Below are 22,646 nucleotides of genomic sequence, written 5' to 3'. Positions count from 1 at the left end.
CTGTGAAAAATGTAGGCACATGCACGTAGAAAATGATGAGGTTTCCAAGGGTATCTTGTGAAAACGCTATGTTCTAAGTCACACTTCCTATTTTTATAGCTGCACTTGTTCAGACTGTGTGTGTGTGTGTGTGTGTGTGTGTGTGTGTGTGTGTGCTCTGTGAAGTATGGAGAATATATATTTGTATTATTTTAGCATAGCCAGTGTATGCACCATATATGGCCTGTAGTTATGTGATTTGGGTTCAGTGGTATGTGTGTGTGTTTGTGTATAAGAGGGCCAGGTGATATGCTCTGGAAGGCTGTAAGGCCGGAGATAACCATCCTTACAAGGGCCCTTAGTGTGTGCTGGTGCATCTTCTCTGCCATTCATACAAACACCTTTGGCCATTTCTGGGTTAGCTTTTATTCTCCCCTTATAGCTTGGCCTCTGAAGCCCTAATCCAGGCTACACCTAGGCTTGGAGGACAGTTCAGGGACTTCTAGCTAGGTTTGGTTTAACTCCTTTTTCTGCTGGGACCTTCTAGGAGAATGAATACTGCACTGTGACCTGGAGGTGCAGCGCCCCAGGCCAGATGTACTGCCCCAGGCTGGCGTGAGCCAAGTGATAATAAACTTGATAAGCCACATGACTACAGCATTTGGGGGTTTGCAGAGAGTTTTCCTCACAAGCCTTGCACTGGAGAGTGCAAGGACTGCAGTTTGTGTTCGGCCCAGCTCCTTGCTGCTCAGACCCTGAGACAAACAGGAGGATGCTTCCTTTTTGTAGGACTTGCATAGACTGCTGGGTATAAAGGTCAGGTGAGCTGGGGGCCCTAGCTGTCCAGAGCAGCGCCTAGGCTTGGAACTAAGGGGTCAGGTCAGGACACATGGAGCCTCCAGGGCTACATCCTGACCACTCTGAGCCAATCCCTTGCTTTTCCTGTGCCTCAGTTTCCCCATCTGCTCCAAAGGAGCAAGTAAGCCTTTCCCTTCGGTCTGGGATTTGTGGGGGGTGGGGTGGGGGTTGCGCAGAGATCTGTGGTAGCTATGTGGGGGGGACCCGAGCTAGGGCCGCCCCGGGAAGAGAAGAAAGGCAGGTGAGATGAGGAGCGGGGGCGAAGATGAAGGGGTGGAGCAGGGTCCGGGGCTGAGGTCCCAGGAGCAGGGGGAGGAACAGGAATAGGTTCCGGGCGCCGCACCCGCACCTGCCGCCGTCCGCCCGTCCGCCTGCTCTCTCCGCTCCGGATTCCGCTCCGGATTCCACTCGCGATTCCCGTCCCGGGAGGCTCCGGGGGCTCCCAGACTGGCTGCAGAGGCGGCTCCCGTTCGTGCTCGGCTCCCGCGGTCGCCCCCGGCTCCTCCTCTGACTCCGCCCCCGCCCCCGCCTAGTCCCCTCCTGGCTCCGGCCGCCCGGCCCGGCCCTCCCCCCCTGCCATGAAGAAGCTGTGGGTGAAGAAGCGGTTCCAGGTAAGGGTTCTCCCGGCCGCGCGTGGGTGGGGTGGGGGGGCCGAGGGCCGGGGCGCCGAGAGGCGGGGCGGACGCGGGGGCCCCTGGGAGGGCTAGGTGGGCATCGGCCTGGGCCCTTCCCAGGGCGCCGCGGCCTCGCTTGGGCACCCCTTCTGCCCCGTCCCCGGTCCAGCCTGCAGGCTGGCTCCCCGCGGGGCCCCGATGCCCCCTCCCCGCGCTGCGCTAGCCAGGCCCATCCCCCACCCCCTTCTCCAGGACCTCATCCCGGTAGCCCAGGGTGTCTAGCACCTTTTGCCTTTCGGTCCACAGCTGTCAGCAGCCTTCCCCCTCTCTCTTTTCTCTTCCCTGCTCCGATTCCTTTCACTGCTGCCCCGAGCCTCTATTCTGCCTCCCTCCCTTCCTGTGGGGTGATTCCATCCACCTTTGCCAGCTTCTGTTTTACCGGATTTCTAAATGCTGACTTCGCTCTCCCTAGCTGCCCAAGGAACTCCATCTCCATATTAACATCCTCCTTGCCCCGGTGACCCTGCATCCTCTCCTGTGCTCACACTCTAGTTCTGAGACACCTTGATACCACGACTGATGTCCCCACCCATGTCCCTGACTCATAGGTCCCTTCCACTCCCTACCTTCCCGCTGTTCCAGCGTCCAGGTCCTCTCCTCAGCCCCCTAACTCTGGGGCCTGTGTCTCCCCATGATCCTATACCTTTTCTTATGTAGAGCCTTCTGTTCCCATGCTCTTCTCCCTCCCTTTGTTTTCCTTTCCTTAATCTTCCCTTCTTCCCCTCATTCCCTTCTTCATATGCTCCATGTCCTCCCACATCTCTGGATCTCAGAGTCCTCCAAGGTCTCCTTGTTTCCCCTTGTCCTACCGCCTTATGTTGAGGTTCTCCATGTTTCTGGGCCTAAGGTTCTTTGCTGTTCCAAACCTGGACAGCTCACCAAGCTGGTATAAACATGCATACAGGTTTAGTGCTCTGAGGTCAAGGAGGGCCAGATGCTTAGGTAGCAGGGTGTGGGGGCATAAGGATCCCAGAAAACCCAATGAATATTTCTCTGGGAAAAGATTGGTCACTGGGTCTCCAGCAGGGAATCTTTCCCCCAAAATGCTCTTGGTATCATATATTGCCCTTGCTTCCTTGTGCTCCCCATTCAGTGACACAGGTCTCTCCTAACGACTAATTTGATTTTTCTTTTTCAGAAAACTGGCCACTCACGGCGGGCCTTTGGTCGATTCACCCATGGTGCGTGCGACTGTGGCTGTCCCTACTTTATGCCCCTTTTCCCAGTGGGACCCTTCCCAGGCTCACTTGGCTAGATTCTCTCCAGATTCCTGGACAAGGGATCAGAGCCATGATGATGCCTTATTGCTTTTAGTATCCCCTTGGCATTTGACATAATCTTTCAACTTGAATGTATACAGCCAAGAGAGGGAAAGAAGTCAGGGAGGACTAGAGTCAAATCCAGAGAGGGACCACATTTTCTGGTCCTCACCTCTGGGACTTCTGTTTGGCTTTTGTCCCACTCATAGTTGTAGATGTGGAAAAATAGACACCCTCACTTTGGTAAACCCTAAATGAGGTTTACTTTCCCTTTGTAAAGATGGAGAAACTGAGGCAAAGAGGAGAATGGGCTCAGAATTCAACAGGATTGGGGGAACTTGGAACAAAAGCCAGGAGTTTTGACTTTCAATCTAACCATTGGACTTTTTTAAGGGGAAAATTGTGTGTGTGTGTGTGTGTGTGTGTGTGTGTGTGTGTGTGTGTGTGTACCTAGTTGTTCAGCACACAAGTGTGAGTACTGGAGTATGTCTGTATGTGTATAGGCCAAGGATAGAATATAATTGAGGAGGAAGGGGTTGATGGGAAGAAAAAACCTTATATACCGGGACCTTATTATTCCATGTACGATAGGAACATTTAGATAAATCCAGAGAGAGGAGAAACTAGTTGTCAGCAGTGAGATTCTGCTCCCAGGTTCCCCCACTCAGTCCCTGCAGAACCTCTCTGGGAACTGGGAAACCCAATTTCCCCCTCTACCCCATCTGCCCCATCATGCCCTGCCCCACAGACGCTCTGATAACAGTCTGTCGATGTCTCTCTCCTGCTGCTCCTATGGAAGCGAAGTTTTCCGCTCCTGCAGAAAGCAAAGTTACGGTAGGAAACGGATCCCTGCCCTGCCCTTCTGCTCCTCGGTCCTTCCTGAGGGTTCCTGGCCTCATGGCCTGGCCCCAACACCGTATGCTGGTCTGGGGTGGAGGATGGGGCTAGCCCTGTAAGTTGGTAGCTTTCCCTGAGAGTAAGGTGTGACAGTGACTGCCATTTTTCCTTGGGATGAAGTTCCTTTCTACTTCTGAATCTGAGTCCCTTAAGACCTGGGACAGTGTTGGTGCTGTAGAAAGGGACCTGGAGAATAACAGGCAGAGGTGTAGGGGGATCATTCCTGGGCTCCTTTAGGTGGTTGGGAGTACTGTCAAAGGGAGGTATGGTATGTATAGGGGGAGGTAGTGGTGGTAGTAGGGACCCAGAGGGGTGATGGAGAGAACTTTGGGAATGGAGTAGGCCAGGAGCAGGGAGCTAGGGGGGGGCCTGGCTGATGAGGCAATGGAACTGTGTTGGGGTCGAGATCAAGAAAAGGGAAGTATTCCAGGAAAAGCAGAGGAGGTGGTACTTGTGGGAGGCAGAGAGGGGCTCTGTCCATGAAGGTCCCTTCTTCCCTAGACTCGGAGACTGGTGAAGATGATATCAGTGATGCTCAAGAGACACAGCGCCTGGAACTACAAGATGATGGGGCCTTCAGCACTCCCACAGGTTGGTCTTCCTCAGAAGCCTGGGTCAGGGGGAATGCTTCCAGGAAAAGTGGCTTGTACCCTCGTAACCTCCGAGCTCATGACTTTTCCTCTTCCTAGGGGGTTCCAACACCCTGGTGGGTTCCTCCCTCGACACCCCTCCGACCTCCGTGACGGGAACCTCTGAGGAGCAGGCGAGCTGGTGGGGCAGCGGGCAGACGGTGTTGGAGCAGGAGGCGGGCGGCAGCGGTGGTGGCGGTAGTTCCCGCCGGCTCCCAGGCAGCCCAAGGCAAGCACAGGCAGCCGGGGCCGGGGCCGGGCCGCGGCACCTGGGGGTGGAGCCGCTGGTGCGGGCATCTCGTGCTAATCTGGTGGGCACAAGCTGGGGGTCAGAGGATAGCCTTTCGGTGGCCAGTGACCTGTACGGCAGCGCATTCAGCCTGTACAGAGGACGAGCCCTCTCCACACACGTGTAAGTAATGGCCTTGGATGGCCCTGCTGCACCTCCACTTCTCCACATTCCCCTGCACTGCCCCCATCACTGGCCCATTTTCTCCCTCACTGCTCCATCTTTCTGTGACTGACCCATTTCCCCTCCATCGCCCTATCTCTCCCTCATCCACCCCACCTCTACACAGTTTTTGCCCTATCCCACCACATCACGTCTTCCCCTTGGTCTCTTATTCTTCAATTCCCTTGTGCTCCCACCTGCCCTAACCTCATCATTACGCCCCCATTGCCTCTTGGATTCCTCCATCTTTTCCTCTCTCCCTCCCCCTCATCTCCACAGCCCTCAGGATCCCCATACCTCCTCCCCTATCTGAGTTCCCACATCATTCCCAGTGTCTCCTCCCCCCTCTCTCCCTCCCCCCCCTTTGGCCCCCTCCGCTCCTGCTGTCTTAGCAGATGCTGCTTTTTTTTTTCCATTTTCCCTTCATATCCCTGTTCCCATTTGGCCCTTTTCTGTGAGAAACAGAACCTCTCAGCACTGCAGTTCCCAGGAGAGTGGGAGAGAGAAAGGGAAGAGAGCAAGAGAGCTGCTGGGAGAGAGAAGAGAGCTTGGTGGTAGGGGAGACAGAAGGGGAAGGAGGGAGGGCAGGAAGGGCAAAGGGAGAGAGGAAGTCAGGAGACAGGGGAAGGGTGGAGAAGGGGCAGACTGGCTAGGCTGTGTGAGGGGAGAAGAGGCAGGTTCATGAAGGTGAGGCAAAAGGAGGGTTCTCCCTTCTTTTGGGGAACAGAGAGGCCAGGGGTGAAGAAATGTTAGTTAGCATGGGGCTGTTTTTTGAGGAGAGCATAGGGAGGGGCTGGGGAGGGGTGGGCTGGTATGGGAAGCTATTCTGGGAAAGGGGCACAGAGGGACACAATGTGGGGACTGTGGGGGAGTGGCTGGTGCTGGGATGAGGGGGTAGCATTTTGGGAGATGGGTGGGGGGCAACTAGTGATACAGAAGGTTTTTGTTTGGGTCTATGGGTGGGTTGGGAGGATGAGGGGAGAGAGTGGTTGTTGATGGCAGGGGCAGGAGGGTTGTTTTGCAGATGGGTGAGGGTTGGTGGGATAGGGATGAAGTAGTAGGGGGAACTTTCCATTTTAGGGGAATTTTGTGCTAATAGCATTAGCTAGGTGGCCCTTCTGCTTGGACACGCTGGCTCCTGTGGCCTCCTCCTCCAACAAGGCCCCAGCCGGAGCCTGGAGTTGCCATGGCAACCTCCCAGGCACCCATTTCCTTAGTGATGTCTGTGGCACAGAGACCAGCTTGGAGATGGGCCTGGAGCTGACTTGCCAGTAAAAGGGCCTTCTCAACTCTGGCTTCTTGTCTCTCTGCGCCACATTTCATTTCCTGGGATAACTCAATGGGATTCCCTATCTCGTAAATGCATCTTCTCTGAGAGAAACCAGCCCTCCCTCATCTTCTTCCCAGAATGCTCTGTGTCCCTGTTGATGTTATCTCTAGTCTTGTCTCCCTCAAGGCACCTTGTAACCCTCCCCCATGACTCCATCATTGTACCCATCACTCCATTAGGGGTTTGGCACTAGCACACAGGGGTCAGGCAATCAAGCTGCTATATAGATTAAGGTTCTTGCTTTGTATGTGGCCCTGATATAGCCCTGGACTGGGAGTGATGTGACCTAGGAAGGATAGATACCCCCCAAAAGATGCTCTGGCTTTCTTTTGAGAAGCCGCCTACTATGTCTGCTCATTTCCCCTTACCCTAGAGATAAGATAGCGTTTTAACAGAGACCCCTCACTAATTGACTTGTAGGGTTGAGGTGGGCAAGATCAGGTCCAGTGGAGGGCTGAGATGCAAGAGTTGCAATCCAAGACCTTGAGTCATCAAGATCCTGTTGGCCAGAGGTCTTGGCTGATCCCTTGGGGTTGGGCCCTGGGAGACCCGTGGTAGTTATGTGCACTGCCCCCAGGGGTAGAGTGATTATTGATCCATTTCTCTGAAAGGATTGTGGTGGGATAGTGAGGCAAAGACAAGGAGATAAGTCTCCTCTTAGGAGCTGCAGTGGAGGGGAGAATCTCATGGTTGAAATGGTGGCAGGTCTGGAAGGATTGTATTCTCTTCAGGTCTTTCACTGAACTCAGCCTCCTTCTCTCCTTTCCCTCCCTCACTTTATCGTTCAGATCCTTAGTCTCATTCTTTTCTCTCCCTCCTGTTCAGTTCTCTCTCTGCTGCTTGCCAGCTTTGGTGGCTGGGGAGAGGAGGCTGGCCAGGATTACTGGGGCCAAAACGGAGTTTATACCTTTCTCCCTCCAGCTTGGTCCCTAATACTCAGAGCCAGCCTTTGTCTCCCAAGGACCCTGCCCAGGCCCAAGTTCCAGCTCTGGCTGCAGCCTGCACACAGCAACTGAAGGGGTCCCAGAGGAAGGGGTGGTTGTTCATCCCTAGGGTGTCCTGTCTTTCTTCCTTCCTTCCCTCGGGGTTCTTGCCCTGTGCAGCTTTCCCAGAATCTGTGTGTGGAAGTCCTGTCCCTTACACCAGCTTACTCTTTCTGACTTGATTTGCAGCAGTGTGCTACAGGGTGGCATTCGAAGAGAGGACCCTGACCCTCAGCCCCAGACTGCCAGTGAAGCTCCAAGACGGCCTGCCCAACCGCCTCCTTCCAAATCAGCTCTTCTCCCCCCACCCTCCCCGAGGGTGGGGAAACGTCCTCCCCCTGGGCCCAGTACACAGCCCCCTGCCACCCCCACCTTGCCCCACAGGAAGCTTCAGGAGCCGGGGGCACTGGACGAGTTGGAAGAGAAGAAGGGCAAGAAGCCCAAGTCATCAGGACCCTCCCTGGCAGGCACCCTGGAGTCTCGCTCCCAGACCCCTCTGAGTGAAGCTTCAGGTCGGCTTTCTGGGGTGCGCTGCTCCCCACGGTTGGTGCGTGCTGGCTCCCGGATCTTAGACAAGCTGCAGTTCTTTGAGGAACGTCGTCGAAGCCTGGAGAAGAGCGATTCCCCGGTTCCTCTGAGGGCATGGGTTCCCTTGCGGAAGGCGCGGTCCCTGGATCATCCAAAGACCGAAGGCGGGCAGTGGGACACCCCGGGGACCTCAAGAGAAGAGTTACGGGACGGATCACGGAGCGAGCTGGGCACCGTGGCAGAGAGGCGCTGGGCATTTCGGCAGAAGGCAGCTTCACTGGATGAGCGGGTCCGGCAGCGTAGCCCAAGCCCAGCCTCTGACCTAGAGCTCCGCTTTGCCCAGGAGCTGGGGCGCATCCGCCGCTCGGCCTCCAGGGAGGAGTTAGTTCGATCTCATGAGTCCTTGCGGTCCACGTTGCAGAGGGCCCCATCTCCCCGGGATCCGGGGGAGCCTCCCCTGTTCTCTAGCCCCTCAACCCCAAAGACTCCCCCACCAGAGAGCACCTCCACCATCCAGCAGCTGGCCCTGAGCAGCGTGGGGAGGGTTGGAGAGGAGGCAGCAGGAAAGGGCTCCAATGTGGCCAAGGCCCGAGGGCTGGCGGGCAGGACAGAGCTTGGTGAAGGCCACCAGCAAGAGGTTCGTCGGAGAGAACAGTTCCCACTTACTCGGGGGAGGGCTATTCAGGAATCCAGGAGCCCGGAGCCCCCTGAGCTCAGGACAAAAGCACATCTGGGCAGGAAGCGGGATCCCCCAATGCAAGCTGTACGCTTCTTACCCTGGGCCGTGCCTGAGCCAGAGGGGACAGCCATCTCCCCAACCCTGGAAAAAAACCAGCCTGGACCTGAGGCAGAGAAGAGACTTCGAAGAGGCCCTGAGGAGGATGGACCTTGGGGGGCCTGGGATCGTCGAGCACCTCGTAGCAAGGGCAAAGGTCATCATCGGACACGGCCTACCTCACCTGACCTTGGTAGGGTCCCACAGGGGATGTGAGAGGACATGGGAAATGAGGGAACATTATTCAGAGGGGAATTTGGGTACAACTTACCTCACCTGACCTTGGGATGATCTCACAGAGGGATATGAGACAGAATGGGAAATAGAGAGACAATATTCTTTTTTTTTTTTTTTTTTTTTTTTTTTTTTTTAGGGATTCCTTCTTGCCCCTTGGCAAATTTTCCAAAGAGAACAATTTGTCAGGGAAGGCAAACTAGAGATTTTGGGAGTTGTGACAGAAAAAAGTAGACCACTCCCAGTGGAACGTTTTGTGGGGCTTTGTGCTATATCACCTACTGGCATAGAGCTGGTGAGACCAAGAAAGAGCAGGGCTTATATGCCAGTAATGTTCTTTGGACCTGGTAGAATCTCCTTTTTCTTTCCCGTCCACTACTCCTACCTCTCTCATTCTCCTTCAGACAGAAATGATCTCTTTGGTGAGGGTGCTTTGGAGATGAGAATTAGGCAAAAGACAAGGAGCAGACCATTCAGATGCCCAAACCACCTTTTCTTTCTTTCTGCTGTTATGCTGATAAAATACCTTGAGGCCATTGGCTACAGTTCAGGGTTTTTTTGGATGTCATTATTTAGATCTTGGGGTCCAGAGTATATGAGATTAAAAAGAGAGATCATAGGAAGATGAAGTATCTCGCATTCACTAAATATTTACTGGGCACCGACAATGTGCAAGACTATTAGGGAAACATGTCATTCTCTCAGCCTGATAGGCTCTTCTTTCTCTGCTACCTTCTTCCTCTGCCTACTAGGCTCTGCTGAATTCCCTTGCAGAGGGTCTCCAGACCTTCCCCACCCAGGTCACTGGCTTCCTGTGCCTCTTGTTTGGTGGTCTTGGGACACCTCTTACTCTGTCCTCTTGTCGAACCCTTGTATTGCTTCTGAATTTTTCATGCCTTTTCTCCCCAAGTAGGCTGAGGGCAGAGTGTGAGGATGATACCTTGTATTCTCCTTGAGACGGATGATACCTTGTATTTTCCTTGACATGGATGATACCTTGTATTCTCCTCGATCCTGTACAGTACAATGTAGCAGATACGGTCTATGCTTTGTACGTCTTTCTTGATTTCTCTGAATGCTTCTGCGCCTCCAGAGTCCTCGGATGACTCCTATGTCTCAGCTGGAGAGGAACCTTTGGAAGCTCCCATCTTTGAGACGCCGCTGCAGAATGTGGTAGTGGCTCCAGGATTTGACGCAATGCTCAAATGTATCATCACGGCCAATCCCCCAGCCCAAGGTGAGCCCTGGGATGTGTGAGTGGGGCTGTGGGGGAGAGCTTTGTCCTGTCTCCTGGAGATACCTCTGTGAGGGGAAGCAAGTTGGGGCTCAGGGTCCCAGAGTGACCTGTCCCTGATGCTTTCTTTACAGTGTCTTGGCAAAAGGATGGAACAACTCTCCAGAACAGCGAGCGGGTCCTCATCCGGGCTGAAGGGGAGCGGCACACTCTCTTGCTTCAGGAAGCCCGGTTAGCCGATGCTGGTCACTATACCATCACCGCCACCAATGATTTGGGCCAAGCCACCTGCAATGCCTCTGTCTCTGTTGAACCTGGTAGGAATCTGGCAGTGCAGGGAGTTGGGAACTTTCTTTTCTTTTAGTTTTTGGGATGGGGATGATGGGGGAAATGCAATGGCTTTCTTCTTGAATCAGTAGCTCTTGATGAGGTCCACGATGATAGCGGGACTGTTGGGGCCAGTTAAGGATTGGGAGGGCCTACCTAGCTCATTCTATTTTCAATCTAGAATTGAAGCTTTTTCTAAGGTAATATATGTTATTATGTATGAAGCTTTTTATATATGAAACATATAAAAATTTAATTTCATATGCCAGCGGACCAATGAAAAACATTTTAAAATGTCCACTGTGATGTGGTGGGAAGAATACTGAATTTGAACAGAGAGGACATGGATTCAGATTTTTTTCTCCAAATTCCTGTGATGTTGGACAAATTAATCAATTCCTCACTTTCAAAATGAGGGAGCTGGACTAGATGGCTCCTAATGGTTCTTTCCAGTTCTAAATCTTTAAGAGGTAACTTTGTATTATAGATTAGGCCATGCCCTTGGAGCCAGGAAAACTTGATTGCAAATCTGGTTTTGGCCACTTATTAGCTGTGTGACCCAGGGTAAATGATGAGGTTGGAATCAATGGCTCCTTCCACCTCTAAATCTATGATCCTATAACTGAGTCTCCAGCATGGATATGAGACTATAAACTGTATGAATGTCTTGGGGCCGCCACCTCCCTTTCCTGACCCCCATTTCCCTAATTTTAGCATCCTAAAATCCCCAGGGTTCACTTATTTAGAATTCTCTCCTCTCAAAGGAGGAATAGATCAGATGAGGTCATTCATATCAGGAATTTGCTGGAGTTTTCGGTTTTGTAAAGAAATGTGAGAAGGGATGCGGTACACCAGCTGAGCTGGGAAGAATCTTCTCTGTGAGTTTTTATTTATAGGCCTGAATCCCTTGGATCAGTCTTTGATACCATCATTCCTCTAAAGCCCTTTGAGATCCTCAGATCCTTCTAGTTAGCTCTCTTTTGTCTAGGTGGGAGACATAAAGCTTTCTTTCTTCCTAGGCTTTGCTTCTTACTTTCATGACCCTGGTTTCTGTTTTCTCATCTGTAAAATGAGAGGACTGGGCTAGCTTCTTTCTGAGGTTCTGTCATAGTTTTGGACTCATTAGCTTGTCATCCTAAGCAGTGCACTATCCATGTGACTTGGGGCAAACAGCTTCCCTTCCCTGTTTTCCTCATCTGTACAGGGAGCAGGTCTAGAAGGTCCTTAAGGGTTCATCCTTCTGGTCTGATATTCTTAGATCCCTTCCTTCCCAGATGTGAGCAGATCCTCATCTTTGGAGAGAGATTTTTCAAGGTGGCCTCTAAGGTCTATTTCTTCTTCCAAGTTCTGCTCATTTTATTCATTACCTGTGTGACCTTAGGCAAGCTGCTGCTCCTTTGGGTCTCAGTTTCCTCAAGGGCATTGTTGACCTCAAAAGTTGGAGTGTTTTGGTCAAGGTCACACAGGTAGGGGTAAGTCTCAGTAGCTGCTCTTTACTAATGGAGATTTTTTTGGGGGAATATTTTATTTTTTCTCAAATATATATATAAAATCCCTTTTTAATAGTCATTAAAATTTTTAAGTTTCAAATTCTCTCCCTTTCTTCCTCCTCTCCCCCCTCTCTGAGATGGTAAGCAATTTAATATACATAATATATGTACAATCTTGCAAAACATTTTATTGGAGATTTTTTTTATTTTTAGAGAATTAACAAGATACCCTTCAAATCATACTAGCTAGGCAATTCTGGGAGAAGATAGGCTCACTGGATGTTGTTGCAATCATGGTAATTTAAACTTTAAATTAAGAGTAAATTTCTCTCTAAAATCCTTGTGAGGTTGGCACTGCTAATGTTTATAAACCTTCAAGTACTCTGATAATGTCTGTATTATGAGAAAACTAATGCTAGTTAAGGTTAAAGGACTTTGCCAAAGTTGCACAAGTAGTTCAGAATTGTACTAAGTAGACCTTGATTAGAATTGTAGAATCTTAGAATTAGAAGGAACCCTTAAGGTCTTCTAGTCTGACCCATACTGGGACTGGAGTAATCCCTGTAACATTTTGATAAGGAGTCATTGAGACATTGTCTGAAGCAGCTAGGTGGTTCAGTGGATAGATGTGACCTTACTAAGCAAGTCACTTAATCTCTATTTGCTGCTGTTCCTCATCTATAAAATGGGTACACTGGATCCAGTGTTTTTCTTTTTTTAATTAAAGCTTTTTATTTACAAAATATATGCATGGGTAATTTTTCAAAATTGACCCTTGCAAAACCTTTTGTTCCAAATTTCCTCTACTTCCTCTCATCCCTTTCCAGATGGCAGGTAGACCAATACATGTTAAATATGTTAAAAGATATGTTAAATACAATATATGTGTACATATTTATACAACTTGTCTTGCTGCACAAGAAAAAACAGATCTAGAAGGAAGAAAAACAGAAAGAAAACAAAATGCAAGCAAATAGCAACAGAGAGAGTGAGATTGCTATGTTGTGGTCCACATTCAGTTCCCACAGTTCTCTCTCTGGGTGTAGATGCCTCTCTTTGTCACTGAACAATTGGAACTGGTATGGATCATCTCATTGTTGAAGAGACCCAAGTCCATCAGAATTGATCATAGTCTTCTTGTTGCTGTGTATAATGATCTCCTGGTTCTGCTCATTTCACTCAGCATCAGTTCATATAAGTCTCTCCAGGCCTTTCTGAAATCATCCTAGTGGTTGTTTCTTACAGAACAATAATACTCCATAACATTCATGTACATCAATTTGTTCAGCCACTCTCCAATTTATGGGTATCCACTCAGTATCCAATTTCTTGCCACTACAAAAAGGGCTGCCACAAACATTTCTGCACATGTGGGCCCCTTTTCCTCCTTTAAGATCTCTTTGGAATATAAGCTCAACAGAAACACTACTGGATCAAAGGGTATGCACAGTTAGATAAATTTTTATCAGAATGATTGGATCCAGTGTTTTTGGGGTATGGCAAATAAAACACAAGTTCAGGGAACCCCTTAACAGTACTTAATACCCTGGAGAAGGAAAAGGCAAATTACTCCATGGGGGAATTTAGATGTGACTAAAAAAAACAACATACGTCTCCTTGGCCTAAACCTTGAGGAGAGAAAATGAAAAGACAGATTAATTTAGGTCTTGGGGCTACATAGAATTGGGGGGGAGGATTTCTCTCATCTCTACTTCTGATCAAAAAGTGCTTTAAGCTTCTCACATTCTTCTTTTTTTCCTTTTTTCTTTTTTTTCTTGTTTATGATTTTTATTATAGTTTTTTATTTACAAGATGTATGCATGGGTAATTTTTCTGCATTGACAATTGCAAAACCTTTTGTTCCAACTTTTCCCCTCTTTTCCCCCACCCCTTCTTCCTGATGGTAGGTTAACCAATACAGTCACATTCTTCTTAGGTAATTTTCATTCTTTCCCTGCTTCTAGACAAGGTGGATTTTCCTGTAAAAAAAAAAAGTCACCTTCGCTAAAAAGGGCCCAGTCTCAGAGCATCTCCTAGCATCAGGCACCCCACCCAGCCCAGAATCCTAGGGATGAGACAGCTGAAAGATCCCAGAGCATAAATATAATAGTGATGAGTAGAGGTCACTGTGTTTTCTATTTTTATTAAAAATTCTTACTTGGCCTCAGCCCAGCTTCTTTTGGGCTGAGCCCAGTTTCTTTCTAGTGAGGTGAAAGTACAAGGCCCATCCTAGTCTGTGCAGCCCAGGCAATTCAATTAAGGAAGTATTGAATTTGGAGAATCTATTCTGTGACCAACCTGGTACAGGGCCCTGTATAAGGAAGGATCAAAAGGACTTGCTGTAATTGTCCATGCCTCAGAGGAGCTAAGAATCTGGTTGGGGAGATAGACTATTACAGAGCAATATAGACAGAAAGGGCTGGAGTTATCAGAGAAAATTTCATAGGCTCTGGATGGCTGGGGAAGAGTGCGGAAGAGCATTTCAAGTAGGAGAGAATGGTATAAAGTGAGCTGCCCTATTCTATTTGATGAGCCTCCTAGGAGAGGAGACATTACAGTCTTCCTCAGTCACTCCTCCCAGGGTGTCTACTTCTTGTCAGAAGTACTTCCTGTTTTCAAGTCATAATCCAAATAAAACCCTCCCGCTACAGTTTCATCCCAAACCACTGATTGTGTCCTTGGGGAGAATGAAGAATGTCTACTGTTGGTTTTCTGTGTTAAGACAGATCTTTTCAAGATTTAAAACTTCATGTACAATTCTGCTTATTTTTTTTTCCTCTCAAGAATGCCTAGTCCCAGATCTTTCTGAGTCACATTTCTGAATGTTGTCTTGCTTCTCTGCCTCCCTTTTGCTTTCTCTCCCAATTCTTCATGTTTTAGGTTAATTGTAGGCCCCCCCTTGACCCCAGGACTTTCTGAGCTGAAGACAAAGGGAAGCCAGCCACATGTAGCTATCTCCCACATGGTGGAAATCTCTTTGAAATTCCAACAATTTGTTAATTAAAAAAAATCAATTTGTCAACTAAAAATCTAATTATAATAATTCAATTTATATTTGTACTTCTTTAGAATTTGTAAAGTACTTTTGTATCAGGTATTTTCCCCATTTTATAGATAAGGAAGCAGGCTTAGAGATTTACTTACTCGAGGTGTACATAGCTAGTAATTTGTGGTTTCTATATAGATTTTCCTGGTCTTGGTAAATGGGCTTGTATATAACTTGCATTCCCTTATGACCTCCACCTTCTTTTCTCTCATTTATATCTAAGAGATCTTAGAGTTCATCTAATTGATGTGTTCCTAATGTAGGGTCTATGAATTTAAGAACAAATTAATTGACGTATCTGGGCAGCTTATTTCTTCTTCCTAAATCTGCTGCCATTCTATTTTTAAAATCTTTTTCCTTTTTTAAAAAAGACAATTAAACAATTTTTTAAAATAAAAATTTGAATTCCAAATTTTCTTCTTCCTTCCTCCCTTTTCCCTAAGAGAGTAAAGTAATTCCAAATAGGTTATATATGTTGGGCTATTTTCTGGATATACATAGAGCAAAAGAATATTACAGGCTTTGAAGGAAATAAACTGAGAAAGAAACTTTCAAATTGAAGGGGTATAAATATATATTGAGTTATTATAATTAATTTTTATTGACAAATTGATTTTTTTTAAACAAAATGTTGGAATTTCAAAGATATCCCAGTTATGTGGGAGACAGCTACATGAGGCTTGCTTCTCTTTGTCTTCAGCTCAGAAACTCATTGGGATGGGGGAGCTATAATTAACTGAAGACATGAAGAACTGGGAGACAAGGCAAAAGAAAGGCAGAGAGGTAATAGAAAATTCAAAAATGTGACTCAGAAATTGAAAATTGAAATTTCTTCTAATCCAGCTCTGTCTTTCCCCTGTGTTGTTTCTGGGAGGCATCTACTATAGTTCCATTGGGAAATAATGACAGAGTTTAAGCTAGATTTTGACCATTTAATTAATTTGAATTGAATAAGTCTTTATTAAGTGCCTACTGTATATAAGGCATGGTCTTCAGTGCTGGGGATATTAAGACAAAATTGGAAGTGTCTGGATTGTAGGCTTACTAGGGAGGAAGGAAACATTCACAAAGAGTGATCTGGTACTCCTCTTCCCCGCCACAGTGATCCCACAAACAAGGCAATTCTTTGTAATCCAGAACTCTTCAGGAATTATTCACTTGAATTTCCTACCTACATGCAGGGCTAGATGATGTTGGGACTATGTATACTTCCTCTTTCACTGTTTCACACCCAGGGCCATTTTGTTACAGTCAGATCTATCTGTATATTTTGTTACTGTTGTCATGATCTACAGTTGCATGGGAAAATATCCCTTTCAGAGACGGGAAGAACAACTGTAGCTAGATCTGAGATTACCCTAACAAAGCTGTCATCCAAGGGGACTTTATTTATTGGAGGGGGCTAAAAATCTTTGACTAGAATGATCCAGGGGTGAGTAGTCAGTGGTATCCCTTTCTTTCCTGACTGGGACATTTCTTCATAGGAAATTCCCATGAACTTTTACATCCCTATGGAGCTGGTTTCTACTTGATTCTAGTTCCATAAAATACCAATGAGGTCCCTATGGTTTGAGATGTCACTTCCTAACTCAGGAACTCTAGGAGCTGGTTGCACTAAGAAATTCAGAATGGTCAAAGACTGGAATGGAGGATCATGTTGAATGTGGCTATGGGTACTATATGTCTCTGAAAGTCTTCATTTAGCTGCTGTCCTTGCGTATTCTGCATTTTCTCTGGAGATTCCACCCTGTACTCACCCATAGGATCTATGGCCCCCAAGTCTTTGTAACTCTTATCCTGCATGCAGTCTGGCCAAGAAGCTTGCCATTTGTATCACCTGCCCCTCTTGGGAGCTCTGCCATCTCCATGTAAGGAAGTCAAAAGGGCTCACTTGGGAGATTTAGTCTTACTAATGATACTAACCTTAGAATTTAGAGCTGAGGGACCTTGAAGTTAATATAGTTGATGGGTTTCTGACTTAGGGTTTATGAATTAAAAAAATTTAAAAGTATATTTAAATATAATTGCTTTTCTTTGTAATCCCTATGCATTTTATTTTATTTTATATCTATTTAAAGATATTATCTTGAGACCATGATCCCCTCAAAATTAAGAACCCCTAATTTCTAGTCCCAATTCTTTTATTTGATTTTTAATTTCTTTTGAAAATTATGTATATTCAAAAAAAGCAAAAATGAAAAAAAGAAAATATAAAAAGACTAACAAAACAAATGGTATACATCTTCCTCTCTCCTGAGCTTATAAAGAATTGTACTTGTGTCTGTCGACATCTTTTATACTGATTGTCGACTCTATCCCCAAAGATGTATGTGCTTCTAGCAGTAGCATTTGTGTTTCCTTTTTTGTTTTCGTGATCCTTTTGGATCCCTCCTGTGTCCATAGCATGGATTTGTTCTTGCTGTTGTTATTGGTGAATGTAGTGAGCTGTAGTCTGCACATTTGGCTTTTGTTCTTTTTTTTTTTTTTTTTTTTGGATCTGCTTGTTGTTCCTCTGCCTTCACGTCATAAGTCTTCTTGATTTTATAAATGTGGCCCAGGAGTGGCCTGCCTAAGGTCACATAGTAAATAGTAGAGTTAGCTATCTCTTCAGCACACAACCTTTTGCGATAGAAGAATGACATCTCTGGAGTGACACTGGCTCCCTAATCACTCACATAGGCTACAGTTCTGAGTCCTGTAGAAGCCAAAGAGAAGGGGCTTACGCATCAGGCTCCTGTCCAGCTCTGGTCTGGCGGCCTTCGAGGAAGCAGGCTTCTTTACCCTATAAGGCTCTGTTTCGGCCAAATGGCCTGGAGTGCAGCCAGCTGCCTAGAGCTCAGAGAGTACAGAGTGAGCCAGTAAATGGAAAGAGTGGTAGTATGGGTGGATGGGAAGATTGTCTCAGGCTAGGGGATGAAGATGGATATGGAGGAGTTTTTTTTTTTTTTTTTTTTTTTTTTTTTTCATGGTTTAATATTTATTTATTTATTTATTTATTTAAGATTTTTTTTTTATTTTATATATATATATATATATATATATTTTATAATATTATCCCTTGTATTCATTTTTCCAAATTACCCCCCCTCCCTCTATTCCCTCCCCCGACGACAGGCAATACCATACATTTTACATGTGTTACAATATAGTCTAGGTACAATACATGTGTGCGAATATCATTTTCTTGTTGCACAATAAACATTAGAATCCGAAGGTACATGCAACCTGGGCAGACAGATATTAGTGCTAACAATTTTCATTCCCCTCCCAGTGTTTCTTCTCTGGGTGTAGCTACCTCTGTCCATCATTGATCAACTGGAAGTGAGTTGGATCTTCTTTATGTTGAAGATTTCCACTTTATGGAGGAGTTTTTAAAGGAGGCAATGGGTACATGGAAAAATAGAATCTGTAAAGAGCATGGACTCTTATGTGAAAAGGCCTCTAGGGAGCAGGCCACTCCCATAATCCCTTCCTCCTTCCCTTTTTTCTTCCCCTTTTCTCTGCTATGGCAGCCAAGGACAACTCCCCTGTTCTCTACGGGGTGTTTACCCAAAGGGATTGGAGTCAGGGTCAGTGGTGAGCCTGATTCAATGGGGAGAGGGGAGAGATATGTGTGGGAACAAATAAATAGACTCTTTCTGGCCATGTGAGAGTTAGTGGGCCAGGCTCTCTCATGCTTCTCAACCATACCCAAATCCGCCCTAAAAGGGTGTTTTGGCCAAGCAGGTGTCTCTGATTTCCCCATAACATCAACTTATGTTTTATGCTTTTCAAAATACTTTCATATCCCCTATGGAAGATAGGCTGAGTAAGAGCTGTTATATCCATTGTGTAGATGGGAAAGCTGAGCTTCAGGCTGATAGCAGAGTGTACCAGAAAGAGAACTGGACTGGGAGTTTAGAAGATCTGTCTCTGCCATGAAACATTAGGCAAATCACAATGCCTTATTGTACCTCAGTTTCCTATTTTGCAAAATGTGAGGATCAAATTATATGATCACTTATGGCTCCATAATTATATGATTCTATCATTCAGTGACTTGCTGTAGAGGAGTTAGCATGTGCAGCAGTATAGGATTTAGGTTCAAGTCTTTCACTCAATATCCATGTGATTTTGAACAATTCACTTAATCACTGGTTTTCAATGTCCTCATCTGTAAATGGGGTTAATAACATTTGTACTATCTACTTTATGGAGTTATTGTAGAGAAAGTGCTTTCAACATCATAAATATGAGCTATTGCTTAAGATCCTGTTGCTGAAACTTGGACTATAACTCATGACTTCCATCCAGGATTCTCTCTACTGCAACATGGGCTGTCTTATTTGATCAGTAGAATGGAGAGTGATCCCCCCAAATCCCAATGCAGTAGTGAGCAAGCTCTCAGAGAATCTGGAATAGGGAGCTAGAAAGCTCTCTTGGTGGAAGGGAGGAAAGAAACAAATACTTGTTAAGTGCCTACTATGTGGCAGGCTAAAATGCTTTGTGAATATTCTCTTTTTTGGCCATATATGTATGTATGTATGTGTGCTTATATGTGTGGTCAGAGATCAGGGAACCTCGAGGGCATTCTATTATTCTATTATTATCTCTATTTTACAGATGAGGAAACTAAGGCAGATAGCAGTGAAATGACTTGTCCAGAGTCACACAGCTGGGTCTGAGATTGAATTTGAACTTATCTCCTGACTCTGGGACAAGTCATTGCTCCCTTTTGCTGAGAAAGAACAAGCTGGCTATTGAATTAAGGCTGGGGATTTCTTAATGTGCCAGAAGAATAGAAACTATTGTTACCACACTGAGAATGTTTTGGAGCTCTCAGTGGAATGAAAGTCCTAAAAGGCACATGATGGCTATCTCGATATATTTGAAAAAATTGTCATGTAGAAGAGTTATTAGGCTTCAGACAGTACTAGGACTAAAGTATGGAAATTTAAGAGAGGCTGATTTCAGGTCAACGTTAAAAAAAACTTCTGAAAAATTAGAACCGTACTAAGTTGGAATGGGTTCTCTAGGGAAGCAGTAGGCTTCCCATCTATTTGTCAGGTATAGTATAGAGGGAGATTATTATCTAGATTAAGTGTAGGGTTCCCCCCCCCCCAATGCTGAGATTCTTTGTTCATTTCCCCTAGTTATCCTATGCATCCTGTTCTAGTCTCCAGTACAGCCTACTATGGGGCATCTAGGTGGTGCAATGGATAAAGAGCCATATCTGTAGTCAGGAAGACTCATTTTCCTGAATTTAAATATAGCCTCAGATTCTTACTAGCTGTAAGTCTGGGAAAGTCACTTGACCTTGTTTGCCTCAGTTTCTCCTCTGTAAAATGATCTGGAGAAGGAAATGGCAAACTACTCCTGCATCTCTGCCAAGAAAACCCCAAATGGGGTCATGAAGAGTCAAATAGAACTGAACAACAACATCAAGAAAACTGAATTATAAACAAGGGGGGGAAAGTTGATCATGATAAATATGCATCCTGTTTTCAAGTAAATGAAAGACAGCATGGCAGAGTGGGGATAGTGAAGAACAGAAGACTCAAACCCTGCCTCTACCTGTGTGACCACATAATTTCCCTTGGTTCCTCACTTATGGAATGAGAGGGTTGTTCTAGGTGATCTTGAAGTCTCCTTCCAGTTTTAAATATAAATAAAGAATCAAGGAATTTGGGAAATATCTTCAAGGAGTCATTTTGGAAAGGGTGAGAAGACCTATATTAAGACCTGTTATAGGTGAAAAAAATCTTTTGGGTCTGGAAGCCCATCTTGTAAGAGGCGAAATTAAATTAAATTAAATTAAATTACATTAATAAAAAAAATTAAAGAGGTAATAGAAAACAGAGCAGGTGTGTTGTATATGTATTTATGCATATATACATATATATGCATTTATATGTGTGTGTATGGAGATCAGGGGACCTAGAGGGCATATATGTAAATGTATGTGTGTATGCATGTATATATATATATACATATGGTGAGAGATCAAAGGACTTAGATGGTATATATGTCTAGGTATGTTTGTTTGCATGTACATGCATGTGTGTAGGAAAAGATCAGGGGGCCTAGAGGGGATGTATATCTGTGTGTATGTACATATGCATGTATATGTATGTGGGGAAGATCAAGGAATCTAGAGAGCACATATATGTATGTATGCATGTGTGTACATGTATATGTGCCTTGTATGTGTGTGATAGCATATATGTAAACATATGTGGGTGTATATGTGCGTGGAGAGATCAGAGAACCTAGATAGCATGCATGTGTGGATATATATATATATATGTATGTATGTATATGTGTGTGGAGAGAAATGGCATGCATTTATATATGCATATGTACATGTGTATGTACAGATCAGGAGACCTAGAGGGGATATATGTATGTATGTGTGCATGTATGTGTGTGTGTGTGGAGAGATCAGAGGACGTAGAGGACACCCTAAGTATATCGCAGCCTAGAACGTTTGAAGGCATCACTAAAATAATCAGGTAAAATGAATGTTTGATGAATTTGTCCAGGAGAAACAAAGGAAGTGGCTGAAACACAGAAGCAGACTATAGACGTGACTATAGTAGGCGATAGTTTGGGGCAACTTTTCTAAATCCATGAGTATGTATTTTGGGTGTGAGGGGGAGGCTTGTGGCTGTTCAGTCATGTTTGACTCTTCGTGATTCTGTATGGGGGTCTCTTCACAGAGATACTGGAGTGGTTTGCTATTTCCTTCTCCAGCTCATTTTGCAAATGAGGAAACTGAGACAACCAGGGCTAAGTGACTTGTCAAGGTCACACAGCTAGTAAGTACCTGAGGGTAGATTTGAATTTGTGTCTTCCTGACTTCACTGCGCCACCTAGCTGCCCTTAAGGAGCTGCCAGATAGTACTATCCCATAGGATTTATAGGACTAAGGATGTTCCTAGCAAAGTCAACTAATTCTTTTCTCCACACCCCCCCCCCCCAGACCTGAAGCATTTTTATACAGGAGAAATGAACATTAAGGGAAGTCTTGAAGTAGAAAAGTTACCATAAAAGGGCAACTGAGGGGTATGCTGAGGTGGGGGTGGAAGGGTGTTGGGCTCGCTTCCATGTACATTAACCTTAAGTCTTCTCTGCTATCTCCTTCCCCTGCTTCTCAGCTGTTGCCTGAACACTAGCAAACTAGCCGTGTGGGGGGTGGGTGGTAGAGGGTGTTGGACAGGAGTTGGTGTGATCAGAGTGACAGGTCTAGAAAACAGTTTTGGCAACAGAGCCCGTGAAGATTACCTTAACAAGTGCTACAGAGAAGGCGTGTGTGTGTGTGTGTGTGTGTGTGTGTGTGTGTGTGTGTGTGTGTGTGTGTGTATGTCTGGGGGGGCAGGTCCCAACGTCATCTCTGTTGGGGCTTTAACCATCTCCTTGGTGATACAGTTATCAGGAGAGGGAAGATCTGGCTACTGTCTTGTGTCAGAGAATGAGCTAAGATGATTTCTGGGTGAAGTGGGAAGATACTAGTAGAGAGACGATAATCTGAAGTTTTGTTTTTGTTTTTTTTTTCCTTCTGATTTGGTAATAAATCTCACGGGACTTCTTTGTTGAACCAACCATTATCACCTTTGCATTTTTTAGACCTAAAGGGTCTGGTGTGAAAGACATAGGGGACAGGGAAAAGGATGGGGTTTTCCTTAGAGAAAAGAAGGGGAAGCTCAGGAGTCCCAGCTTCCTCTCTCTCCTCACTTGAAAGAGTGAGAGGAGGATTGTTGGGACAGAGGAGTGGTTTTGGAGTTGGAGAACAGAGGCAAAGATTTTTGGGCTATCTACCTACTATTGATCTTACCCTGGGCAAGCCATTCAATTTGCGTGTCAAATTTTCTCATTTGTAAAATGAGGGAGTTAGAAGATGGCTTTTAAGATCTTTTCCAGATCTGCATCCTAAGATCTCTATAACAAGACCAAAAACTGAAATATAGAAGCCG

General features: G+C 46.0%; 1 protein-coding gene across 13 annotated transcripts in view; it reads left to right on the top strand.

The window, feature by feature from the left end:
* SPEG (striated muscle enriched protein kinase) overlaps positions 1–22,646 on the top strand; it is an 80,742-nt gene that overhangs the window by 9,490 nt on the left and 48,606 nt on the right. For 6 of the 13 annotated variants that reach the window (XM_074298659.1, XM_074298655.1, XM_074298666.1 and 3 more), the window contains exons 2-7: positions 3,575–3,604; positions 4,169–4,258; positions 4,357–4,708; positions 7,250–8,556; positions 9,691–9,834; positions 9,966–10,148. In XM_074298659.1, coding sequence (XP_074154760.1) covers positions 3,575–3,604; positions 4,169–4,258; positions 4,357–4,708; positions 7,250–8,556; positions 9,691–9,834; positions 9,966–10,148 — 2,106 coding nt within the window. Of the gene's footprint in view, positions 1–1,147; positions 1,449–2,649; positions 2,693–3,518; positions 3,605–4,168; positions 4,259–4,356; positions 4,709–4,818; positions 5,302–7,249; positions 8,557–9,690; positions 9,835–9,965; positions 10,149–22,646 lie in introns of those variants that run through there. The other 7 variants (XM_074298663.1, XM_074298660.1, XM_074298662.1 and 4 more) reach the window with 7 other exon arrangements.

This window comes from Sminthopsis crassicaudata, chromosome 3, assembly GCF_048593235.1.
Source record: "Sminthopsis crassicaudata isolate SCR6 chromosome 3, ASM4859323v1, whole genome shotgun sequence".
In the NCBI taxonomy this organism is placed as follows: domain Eukaryota; kingdom Metazoa; phylum Chordata; class Mammalia; order Dasyuromorphia; family Dasyuridae; genus Sminthopsis; species Sminthopsis crassicaudata.
The sequence above is the reverse complement of the archived record's forward strand: the minus strand, read 5'-3'. Positions and strand labels throughout refer to the sequence as shown.